Consider the following 12,712-nt stretch of genomic DNA (forward strand, 5'->3'; position numbering starts at 1 on the left):
TTGTGTGACCAAACCTAACTTATAATCACCTAAACTGACTACTAATAGCAAAATCTTAAATGCAAGAAGAGGGAATTGGCTGGAACCCTGTACAAAAGAAAAATAATCCAAACTGTGACACGCTACATATTTGTTGGCTTCTATCTTTGCTGTGTTTTTAGTTGCCGATTGTTGGCCCAGGCAAAGCCAACAGGAGCTGATGTAGCAGTTGTTTTCATTGGCACTAGTTTTTTGTCATGGTGTTACAGCCCTAAGACAATACTACGTGTTAACTATTATGTTCTCATTTGAGACCGCAATTGAACTACCAACACAAACAATCTTTATTTTTGTGGTTTCACTTCAGGCATCGAGGTGGGATGATGCACAATACAACCAAAATCAGTCTTGTGAGTTTGTGTAGGAGAAGTTTATAATGTTGAACTGTTGTTAAAAAAGATCCACTGTATCTAGCTCTTTACAGCAGCACAGTGGTGGAGTGGTTAGCACTGCCACCTCACAGCTCGAATGCCCCCAGCTTGAATCAATTTGCCAGCTGTGGCCTTTCTGTGTGGAGTGTGCATATTCTCCTTTTGCTTGTATGGGTTTCCTCCGGGTACTCTGATTTCCTCACACAGTCTAAAGACCTAGACATTAGGTTAATTCTGCTTCTTCTTCTTTTCCTTTTGGCTGTTCCATTTCAGGGGTCACCACAGCGAATCATGTGCCTCCATCTAACCCTGTCCTCTGCATCCTCTTCTCTCACACCACCTAACTTCATGTCCTCTCCCACTACATCCATAAATCTCCTCTTTGCTCTTCCTCTAGACCTTCTGCCTGGCAGCTCCATCCTCAGCGTCCTACCACCGCTATATACACAGTTTCTTCTCTGAACATGTCCAAACCACCTCAATGTGGCCTCTCTGACTTTATCTCCAAAACATCCAACATGAGCTCATTCCTGATCCTGTCCATCCTCATCATTCCCAAAGATAATCTCAACATCTTAAGCTCTGCTACCTCCAGCTCTGCCTCCTGTCTTTTCTTCTTTCTGTTAATTGGTGACTCTCAAATGCCCCTGGTTTTTAAATGTGAGTGTAAATGTTTGTCTGTGTACGTCTCTTTTGTTGGCCCTGAGTGGTGATCTGTCCAAGGTGTAACCCGCCTCTCACCCAGTGACAGCTGGGATAGGCTCCAGCATACTTTTGTCATACTTACAGTAATGCATTTATTGTCACAAAGCCTGCAAGTCATGAAAGTCATGTCTATAGATGCATAAACTGACATTTTTGATCCTTTTAAAATACTTTTCCTAAATGTTCTCAACTGTACTAATATTATGCATTGGATGAAATAAACTGCTTCAAAGATTCAAGAAAATAGTATCAAACTCGTCATCCCTACTATTTTTGTAAGAGACTGATAAAGCCTACACTCATTATGTCCAGCATGTTAAGATTCATTTGAACGCTGTTGAATTTAACATAACAGGTGCAGTTCTAGTTTAGCCAAGGCCCCCACTGAGACATTTTTCTCAAAACAATCCATCCACTGTTTATGCAAACCACGTGGTTCTAATTCTTTTCCTACATTACATAAGGGAGTTGATCCACATTTCACTGGATCCACTTAATCAAGAACTGTCTGCAGCTCCTCTAGCTTTCAGAGTTCTGATGAATTTTTTTCGGACTCCTCTCCGTAGATATACGTTCACTGTCTTCTTTCCTTACTTTTAACACTGCTCTTTACTTTTCAGTCTTTCTTGGGGTTCCCCCTTTTACTGCTCCTGAGAGTGGCCAATTAAGCTAATGTATTTGGACATGACATAGAGGAGGAAAGTAGAGGGAGTGAATGAAAAGCAACTTGGGAGAAAAATTCACCTGACTAAGAAGAAAAATTAATTAAGTTGAACCAGAGCTTATGGACATAGAAAATTGAAGTGAACAATAACAGTTTAAGGAAAGAAGTTTAGAAAATACAAAACAAAAGGACTGGGAGCCTGAGTGGAACATTTTTTTCAGGTTTGATGGCTTTAGCAATCTAACTCATGGGAATGACACATAGACCAACTGAATGAACAATATAAACAAGAATGAGTGCTATGCTGATGATTCTTACCAGATGTTGGAGTGCCAGCTGTGTTCATGCAGCCAGGCATCACCAGGGCGTCTGCCCCACAGGGTGCTTGCCGACCATCGCTACCCAGCTGTCCTTACAGCAGCGTGGGAGCAGGGCCGACAGAGACTGAAACCACACAAGCCTTCCAGAGCGGAACAAACAGGGTTTACAGAGCTGCTGAGCAGCCAAGCTCCCATTCCCTGCACCACGTTAGTGGCTCACTTGCTTTCCTAGGGTTTGTGGGCTGGAAAATATGGGTTTATGTGTGCACATATAACATTTGGCAGCAGGGAGGCATTCAAATCCAATTATGGCAAATGCTATTTGCATGAGTTACTGTTTTAGCAGTGGATTTGTTCCAGAGACTTTTGTCAGAATAGCTGTTTCTGAAAAAATGCTGTTTGCTGCCTTTTTAATTCTCAGCCTGTTGGATTGTCATTTGTCATGTTAAAATGACATTTAACCTAGTTAAATACATAATTTTGTATAGCATTTAGCATAGTAACTATGTACCTTCAGTTAGTCTTCAATCATAGAAAAACTCTGCAAATACTGTCCATGGTGCTGGCTAAAATCCACCCACCACTACTTCCCCACCCGACACCCATAAAGAATAGAGCAACTCACAGGGGAATGATGGCTCTTTATACAGAGGTGGCCCATCTCCTGAGTAGTGTCCATATTTTGCTGCAGCCACAAAAATGGAACTGTAAAATGTTATTAATTTCACTGACAGATTAGGTAAATGACATGGACAAACATATTGCAATGGCACCTGGCAAGGGGAGGGATATATTAAGTAGCAAGTAAAGAGTCCAAAGTGCATATGCTGGAAGCAGGAAAAATTAAAGTATAAGGATCCGAATGACTTTGATAAGGGCCTTTGTAATGGCTAGAGAAGAACAGGGTCATGGATGCCCAAAGCTTACTGATGTGCATGGAGAATGAAGAGTAGCCTGTCTGGTCCAATCCAACAGAAAACCTATTGTAGCCAAATTGCTAAAAACGAATACTGTCCACGATGAGAAATGTCAGAACTCACAGTATACAGCTTGCTGTGTATGGGGCACGGGGTGTCCACAATCTAAAGTGCCTACAATAGGCCTGTGAGTGTCAGAACTGGACACTGTAGCAATGGAAGAAGGTGGTCTGGTCTAATAAATGACATTTTATTTTACATCATGTGGAAAGCATATGCCTTTGAGTTTATTCTATACAAGAATACACCTCCAGAGGTCTTTTATAGTCTTTGCCTCAGCATGTCAGAGCATGTTTGGCATCATGAGGGGGATCTGCACAATACGGAGCAGTTGGTTTCAGTGTTGTAGCTGATTGGTGTAGATCTTCTGCGGTAGTCTCAGGCATGTCGTATAGGGCAAAATACCGGGCCTGGTTTATACACCATGTCAAAGAACAGCCTGGTTACTTTAGCATAGTTCTTTCTCTCAGCATTCCTTTCCCTCACACTAGAGAAGTTGTCGTTGATGAGTTCAGCTAGACTGAAGATAACTCTTCTGGTTTTGTACAAAATATGATTTGTTACATTGTTACTAAATGTTATTCTAACTCCAGTAGGTCCATTTGACAATGTTCTCATAACTATTAGATATTCCATATCCGATATACTAAAACAAAAAAAAATGTTATATATACAATATTTACTATTTTTAAAATCTAGGAAGCTACCCCTGTATTTTTTTAGATAGAGAACCCCAAGTCCCTGTCTAAAACAAATACGGGGGTATTTTTTAATGAGCCGGTGTCTTATTTGCAGCTATCTCCCAGTTTAACCAGGTAAAATGTTTAATAAAGAGGAGATGATATTTCTAGATTGCTTCATACATTGGAGTGGAGCATGTCTTGTTGTTTTCTGTCTGTAGGTATTATGTACTTTAATGGTCCTGAATTGTTGCCAAGTTGAAATTTCTCAGGACTGTTTCAATTTTACGCCTGCTATCCAGGCAGGTGAATTGCAGTTAGACAGATAGCGAAATGGGTCCACTCCAAAAAGAACATTGGCTATTTTAAAGGGGTTATTTAAAGTATTAGGAAGTCTTACTCTGGGAGTGATTGAACAGGTTTGAAATGGCAAGGCCTAGCAGTTTCATGGATTCATTATAACAGGCAGCACAACAGGGTGTACTGAAATAGGAGAGGTAGCTGTGTGTCTGTGTCTGCATGCATGCGCATTCATGTTATAGATGTCCTTCGGGCTTTACTCTAAAATGGAAAACCTATCTGGCTCACTTCCCCCTCCTTTTGTTGTTATTGCTGTAGCTCATCACAATATGTTATCTGCAATATGAGTTGTGACTTGAAACATGAATTTAATACTTTAAGACTCTCATTTTATAGCTCTAATTTAATCAGCTACTAGTCTCCACCAGGGAGTTTTAACTCAATAAAGCAAACAGCTCACTTTTGCTAGAACACTGCCATGAATAAGTTATTCGTGAGGTTCCCTTAAGCAAGGCACTGCTCAACGCTGGTGTAGAGTGGCCAACAGTGCAACACAATATTAATAATGGACATTTCCCAAATGGAAGGTTGTGTAACCACTGCTCTCCTTTAGGTTAGCTCGTGTTAGTAGGTAAATAACAGTTAGATTATTTTATTTTATTTTTTGTATTAATCTAAAACATTTGTAGATCATTTGCATCAACGTGTCATCTGACCAGTGAACTTTCAAACTGTAGTTGTACACTTACAGGCCACTTTATTAGGAATGCAATGCAATCTAATGCATACATTAGATACATTAATACAGCAGCTCTGCCATGAATTCTACTTTTACAATCTTATATTCTATCAGTTTTTAGATTAAAACTGTCAGAAAGGTTTTTAATTACACTATGTTTATTATTGAGGTCATAGTGGGTGGTGGAGGTTGTACTGGAGTGCATTATAAGAAGTTTCAGCCCCCTCATTTATTTTAAATAGTGTGGCCTAAACTTTTTTTTAACCCCCCACTTATACTGTAGTCCTTAATCTGGCATGATTGCTGGGAATCCTTTGTAAGTCTGGGATCATAGTCCTACAGGAAAGGTTAATGGGAACACAAACACAACTGGGAGCTTTACACTGTTGTTATTGTTGACAGCTGGGAGCAGCTTCTCTTTGGCACTTAGGGTGGGGGTTAGTGTGTTGGTGAAGGGGATGTTGATGATAATTAGAAGGGGTCAGTGTATTGCATTAGGACCATATTCCTCCTCACATGTGCAAAAAAAGTGTAATGGGCTGAGCTGGTTAGGGTGTGTTTTAAGTTCCAGTCAGATGATGAAGTACGACCCGGAAGTTAGTGGGACAGATTCAGCTATTATAAGCTTATCAGACCACAATACTCGTAGTACTGTAGTACTCACAGACAGGATTTTACAACTTTATAATGTTATCATAGTGTGTGTTTTTCACCCAGTCTAAAGTCTGTCTGAACACTCCCTCTCCAACATCCAGAACTTCAGAAAGGTTCATATTAAAAGGAGATTATTGTTGTATTTTTTTCCCCTTCTCTACCAGACTTTGACTTCAGTGTCCCTGGCTCAATGAAGCTTCACAATCTGATCTCCAAGCTGAAGAAGTGGATCAAGATCCTGGAGGCCAAGACCAAGCAGCTGCCTAAGTTCTTTCTTATTGAGGAGAAATGCCGCTTTCTCAGCAATTTTTCTGCACAGACAGCTGAGGTGGAGATCCCTGGGGAATTCCTTATGCCCAAACCTACGCACTACTACATTAAGATTGCAAGGTAAAGAAATTTCTTACTCAGGGACATCGGGGACTAGTAAGCAGGTAGATGAATTCAATTTATTTTTGTATTTTATTTTTTGGGACACGCTTTGCTCCACCAAGCATATATTACATTTTAGAGGTGCTTTTTAGTTACCTGCACATTTGCTGTGGTTACATACACATTTTTTTGCTATGTTAAGTATAAAACCTTGACCTCTGTATTTAATTTTTTTTTATCTCCTTTTAAGATATCATTTTTACTAATAAGAAGCATTGGCTCAGAAAGTAGGACTGTAACTACAGAATTGTTAATTTATGCTTCACTCGTGTCCCTCTGAACTCCTTTCCAGGTTCATGCCCAGAGTGGAAATTGTTCAGAAACACAATACAGCAGCACGGCGTCTCTATATTCGTGGCCATAATGGCAAGATCTACCCCTACCTGGTGATGAACGATGCCTGCTTGACCGAATCTCGACGAGAGGAGAGGGTCCTGCAGCTCCTACGTCTTCTCAACCCCTGTCTGGAGAAGAGGAAAGAGACCACAAAGAGGCACCTCTTCTTCACTGGTAGGTGCAGGGTTAAGAGGGAGGAAGCCTGTTTGCATGAAGTTTAAAACATAAACCAGGGCTGAATTTTTACTAGTATTTTTGTTGTTTTCATGAGCCATCGTTGCCTCTTACAAAGTAGGTTTTTGTTCAAGGAAAAAAAAAATTTTGTTACACCAAATTTGACCATCTTGAGTCATTTTTTCTGTTTTCTCCTTCTGTGCAATTCCCCTCTCCTCATCCCTTTGTGGTTTGCCTCCACCCAGATGTTTGCTGACTCTCCATTCATGCACTTGATTGGTTTGTTTAAGAAGAAATATGGAAGGGGAATTCAACAGTCCCTTTCAACCCACTTCTCCTCAACTGAAATGACTGTTATTGATTTGATTTGGGATGCCAGTGTATATAAATGTTTAGACTGCTTTCACTTTGTGCCCCATGAGTAGCCTTTTACCTTCCATGACCCGCCCTGATGTTGATCAGTGTCATAACTTAAGTGCAGCTGTTTACCTACTTTTGAACATTTTAGTTGTAGGTTTAGAGCTGGGGTTTTGACTTTGGTAAAACAGAGACTGTTTCTTAACAGTCCAGTGTACAACATGTGTGTCTATGATGTTATTTTTCCCCTCTCCTTACCCATTTCCTCAATCTCTACTCTTCTGTTCTCTTGGGCTTCCCCCCATCTTTCTTGCTTACACGCTCCAAACCCCATCATTTTCTAATCTATATCCTGTCTTCTTCCTTTTTCCCTCAATCTCTGCAGTGCCCCGAGTGGTGGCAGTGTCACCCCAGATGCGACTGGTAGAGGACAACCCTTCATCTTTGTCACTTGTGGAAATCTACAAACAACGGTGTGCCAAGAAGGGCATTGAGCATGACAACCCCATTTCCAGATATTATGATCGTCTGGCCACTGTCCAAGCCAGAGGGACACAGGCCAGCCACCAGGTATGGAGACAATCATATTAAAAAGTGCACACATAGCAATAATTCATTTTTCCCACTGTAATATTAGGGTAGATGTTCTTTATTAATAATTATTAGGTAGAATATGTAGATATGAAGAGTTAACCAACTATAAACCCAATACCAACTTGGTACAGTGGGTATTGGGTGTTGTGTGTTAAGTTAAAAGGGGAAAGCTGTTGCATTGTCTAAAGTAGAAACTAAATGGGATGAACAATATTAACTTTGCCCCTCTTCTTGTCTGTTACCAGGTCCTGCGGGATATCCTGAAGGAGGTGCAGGGAAACATGGTGCCTCGCAGCATGCTGAAGGAGTGGGCTCTCCACACCTTCCCCAATGCTACCGATTACTGGACTTTCCGAAAGATGTTCACCATCCAGCTGGCCCTCATCGGTCTGGCTGAGTTCATGCTCCACCTCAACAGGCTCAACCCTGAGATGCTGCAGATAGCACAGGTAGGTGACACCCAAACAGTTAAGACTTTCTTTCAAGGGCAAGTTGGATTCATGTGACACAGTTAGATAGAAGCTCTCATAGATGCATTAAGAGATCACTATTACTTTGGCCAATCTGTATGTAGGAATTACCATTCTCCCCAATGACATTCACGCTAGGTCTGTCAGTCTGCCAGATGCTGTCAACACAGAAGATGTCTTGACAGGATGTTATATTCACTCCCACTGCTCTACAGCTATCAAAGACATTTCAATTTGAACAGTGTGTGTGTGTGTGTGTGTGTGTGTGTGTGTGTGTGTGTGTGTGTGTGTGTGTGTGTGTGTGTGTGCGTACGTTTACATCTAGTGGCATTAGCTGTTCAGTCTACATGTATGATGTATCCATCTGGTTCTCGAAGTCTGCCGACAGCTTTCTCAAAGTCATTATTAAAGATGATTGTGTCAGCCGGCCACCCCTCCCCTCTGATCCTAATCGGCCTTTGCTGACAGGCGTTCCTTCGGGCAGCTAAGCGCTAGTATTAAGCCCCCTCTCTGCCTGTTCCGCTCTACAGATCCCATTAGACACAGGAGGATTATGGTGTGGGGAGTGTACACAGAAACACACACACACACAGACTGAGCAAGTGCAAGGACAGGGCATGACAGCCAAAGCGTTGTGCTCTACCCTGCCTAAATAGAGACCTTATGTTCCTTCAAGTTGGCCCTTACTGAGACCAGTGATGCTTTGAGGCATCAATCATAAGGCTCTGCTTTGTGGCCTTAATTCAGTTATTGAGGTTACTCTTTCAATGTGTGACTTCATAAAGAATTACATCATCTCTTGTGAATCTGTTGAATTTCCTTGTGAGTTTTTCTGTTTCATCTCCTGTATCTTTGGCATATTGTCTGAAAATTTTAAAAGTTAACAGTCCGGGGTCACTGCATGTGACACAATATTGCGTCATCCCTTTTACACCAGCCCCAAAATGAAGCCATCCTTGGCCACTATCCTGGTGATTTAGCATTCTGAGTAGTACCTCCACATCCAACTGTCTGCACACTTATCAGAGCCTCCTGGGGGTTGGTGGTGTCTCAGCCCACTGCCTTGCGGTCTTCCGTTGAGGCCTGGAGGAGCAAATGAATGTTGGGTGGGGGTGAAGGACTGGGAGGGAGGGAAAGGGGTGATACAGAGGAGGAGAAGGAGCTCTGAAATAAAATGCTCTGCTATAAAGCTGTCTGAGCCACTCAACTATTCATATTAGGGATCTTCCCTTCCTCAGAATGGCAGTTGATGTAACAGTCCTTCCACATATAAATGCGGCTTAAAGATGAAATCTTGGTCATATATGTTTAAGTGAGCAGGGCGCATGAGAGGAGGGGGAAGCTGGGAGTGAATTGAGATTTACAGATGTTTGGATGCTGATAATTTGACACACAGATCAATAATGTTTTGGTGGTATGAGGCTGTTTTAACTGACAAGTCATTTTCTTGAGTGTTATCAATGAATGTGGGTTAAAAAAAATTGTAGCAGGTATAGATGATTTGTCTTCTACTGGTTATGAGCAATCAACACTGCATTACATAAATATTTTTAGTATTCGCTCCACTCTTGTAGCTCAACCTTTATTTCTACTCTGACTTCTACTTCTAGGACACAGGAAAACTAAACGTCTCCTACTTCCGTTTCGACATCAACGATGCAACAGGCGACCTGGATGCTAATCGACCCGTCCCATTCCGCCTGACACCAAACATCTCAGAGTTCTTGACCACCATCGGTGTCTCTGGCCCACTTACTGCATCCATGATTGCTGTGGCACGATGCTTTGCACAGCCAAACTTTAAGGTAACAAGCGGCTGGTTATTTTTTTATTTTTGTTTTTATTTTTATTTTTTTGGAAAAAGCTCTGTAAAATTCTCCACAAAAGATGTTAAATCACAATGTTGTGATAATGCATTTAAATGTTAAAATATTCTTATATATGATAACAAAATGAAGCCAGCACTGTACCAGTAAGGATGTACATGATTTGATTCTGTCGCAGTAATGGTTTGTTTTCAGTAAAATTTTCGTCATATTGTTTAGTGTTTAAAATCCTATAAATCCAGAGAGAAAGCTCACTAAGGCACAACCAAACAAAAACAATGCAGTGACCAAAAAAGCAGTCAGAGGGTTGTATAATGTATCTCCTGCAGAGCAGTAATTACAGGCCTGTGGTGTCAGTGTATAGGTTCGGGCTGCTACTTTAGGACTGATGTGGAAACAGCAGAAGTGTTTAAGATATAAACAAAACACTCGACTATATGAGTTAGTTAAGGCTAGAGTCCCAGAGGCCAGCTCCTCTTGTGGCTAAAGAAAAGGGAACACAACAAACATGTCACACCAACCCACTCAAATATAGTGAATCCTTAAACCATATAAACAATCTTGTGCCTCCTGAAACCACATAAACACTTTAGGTAGAGCTAGAAAACATCATGTACCAAGTTAGATGATGCTTGTTTTTGTTGTGGTCCAGTCATGGTTTAGATGATTACGCATTTTAGCGGTGTATCACCACAATGAGCTACTGAAAACACAAAGATTTCGCCAAGGATGATTGGTACATTGTGGATTGGAGTGCACTGCACGGGTTCATGATTATATTTGAGCTTAGTGTCGCCTTCGTACCTTCACATCTAAAAGTCTACCCAGTCTATGAAAACTGAGTTCCTTTGATATATATGCTGAAACTAACAACTTCAGTGGTTATCAGATTAGCCAGGAATTTCCATATTATAGCTAACACGCCTATTGTTACAATAGAGTGCTATGAATATGTTTTCCTGGAGCTTGTGGTCTTTCTCAGTAGATGCAGAATATCTTGAAATCACAAGGATTGGGTATGTGATGAATAAGCAATCTACTAACACCACTAGCTTTAGCTGAAAGCTCTGTAAAAAGCAAAAAAAAAAAAACATTGAGTTTTATTTTACTTTTTTGTTTTTAAAACGAGTTCCAATTTTCAAAGTAACCATTTATTTGATTACTTGGCACAAAGCTGTTGCCCTTGGAAATACAAAAGTAATTTTATTTTTTTTAATTTTTAATTTTTATTTTTTTACTTTTTAATGGCTGCTGAGCTACTTTGGGTCACTTTGCTTAGACCACCATGTTCCCTTTTTGTCTGATAGGTGGATGGCATCCTGAAGGCAGTCCTTCGCGATGAGATCATTGCGTGGCATAAGAAGACCCAGGAGGACACATCCATGCCTTTGTCCCCTGCTGGCCAGCCAGAGAATATGGACTCCCAACAGTTGGTCTCCCTGGTGCAGAAGGCAGTCACAGCCATCATGACACGCCTTCATAACCTGGCTCAGTTTGAGGGAGGGGAGAGTAAGGTCAACACCCTGGTGGCTGCAGCAAACAGCCTGGACAATCTATGTCGCATGGATCCTGCCTGGCACCCCTGGCTCTGAAAAAACCATAGGACTGAATGGATGAGAAGAAAAACAGTTAGGGAGCTGGATTGAAAAGATCTTTTAGTTTACTCTCTTGTGTGTGTGAGATTGGTTGCTCCTCACTGTAACAGAGAACAGACGTGGCATATTGGACCCTTAATCGGAGTACACTGAAATAGTTTTTGCAAAGTGGAACCATTGTTCATTTGAACAGGGCCTTTCATTAAGTTAAAACTTCTGTCTGTACTGATTGCTTTTAATGAAAACAAAAATCCTTCTTTCACTTATATTTATTTTTCTAACCAAATAACAGGGACTGTGTTTGTAATGCCAGTTGCTCTTGTCTTTATAGGAAGCAGCAAGAATATTGTTGTCAGTATATCAGTCACAGTGTATCAGTCACTTATTCAGTTAATAAAAGGTTTTTTTAATTGAAGAGATGAGAAATTGTTTCTATAGCTGTGTCAACTTTCGACAGCTTACCCTCCTTCAACTTTGATTTTTTTTTCTATGTAATAAAAATGTTGTCCTGTAGCATTTTTATTTTTATGTAAGGTAAGTCATGTGTAGCTTCCTTTCAATCCCTACAAAATGAGGAATTTTGTGACTCTGTAAATAACAGATGTGCTTTAATTTTTTTTTACCCACTGCTTGAACTATATTAGGATGATTTGTTATTCCAAAGGCCATTGTATTTTACTTTTTTTTTTTCTTTTTCCATTACTCTTTTTAACCTTAAAAGCATGTAACAGGAATTTCTTCAGGGCAAAGTTGACACTGTAAAGAGCTGTATTGCAAATATGTAATTGAAGAGGTGGCTGTGTATGAATGTTCCTCCTCTTTTTGTAAAGGTACTCCGCCTTTTCCAACAGAACTATTATCTGTTGCCTTGTAAATAAGCATTTTGTTTTTATTAAAATGCTGCTTTTTAGTACAGAAACTGCTCTTTTTTTCCTTTCCACCAATCCATCTCAAACATTTGTTATAACTGTGCTGACATTTATCATATAAGAAAACTTTACATTAGTTTTCTCCCGATATAGTTTTTCAATCTGTTCTAAAACAGCAGTAAGAACCAGTAAAGCCCATCTGTGCCTTATATCTACTGCATCACTTTCATCGCCATAATCACCCTGAAGGACGTGCTCTTGGATATTATTGTGGTGATAAGTCACGCTGTGAAATGACTCAAGACGAACCGTTCCCTGACGCTAAAAAGACTATTGCCATAATCCTTGTGGTTCATAGTTAGTAGACATTTATGGAGGGACATTTCTGCTCAGCAGCGGTGAATCATTGTGCAGCTCTGTCATGGAGGTACAGTAACCTTGTGGTGATTCCCTCCCTGTAGTTAGAAAGTCCTGCGGAGGTGTGTTGCGGCGTTTTTCCTCCTCCCCTGGTGCTTGATTAATGTGTGGCAGTAGATCTCCGAGTGGACTGGCCTCACTTGACTTATACACGCTGTCAGCCAACCCGCCCGCACTGCTACATAAAGGTTAT

At 40.7% G+C, this 12,712-nt stretch overlaps 1 protein-coding gene across 2 annotated transcripts in view; it reads left to right on the plus strand.

The window, feature by feature from the left end:
• The window catches only part of trrap (transformation/transcription domain-associated protein), an 81,975-nt gene extending 69,823 nt beyond the window's left edge, over window positions 1-12,152 (plus strand). For both annotated transcript variants that reach the window (XM_067487936.1, XM_067487937.1), the window contains 6 exons: window positions 5,614-5,839; window positions 6,174-6,391; window positions 7,134-7,318; window positions 7,588-7,791; window positions 9,423-9,617; window positions 10,946-12,152. In XM_067487936.1, coding sequence (XP_067344037.1) covers window positions 5,614-5,839; window positions 6,174-6,391; window positions 7,134-7,318; window positions 7,588-7,791; window positions 9,423-9,617; window positions 10,946-11,230 — 1,313 coding nt within the window. In that variant the 3' untranslated portion in view covers window positions 11,231-12,152. The remainder of the gene's footprint in view (window positions 1-5,613; window positions 5,840-6,173; window positions 6,392-7,133; window positions 7,319-7,587; window positions 7,792-9,422; window positions 9,618-10,945) is intronic.
• The last annotated feature ends 560 nt before the right edge of the window (window positions 12,153-12,712 follow it).

This window comes from Channa argus, chromosome 20, assembly GCF_033026475.1.
Source record: "Channa argus isolate prfri chromosome 20, Channa argus male v1.0, whole genome shotgun sequence".
Taxonomy (NCBI): Eukaryota; Metazoa; Chordata; class Actinopteri; order Anabantiformes; family Channidae; genus Channa; species Channa argus.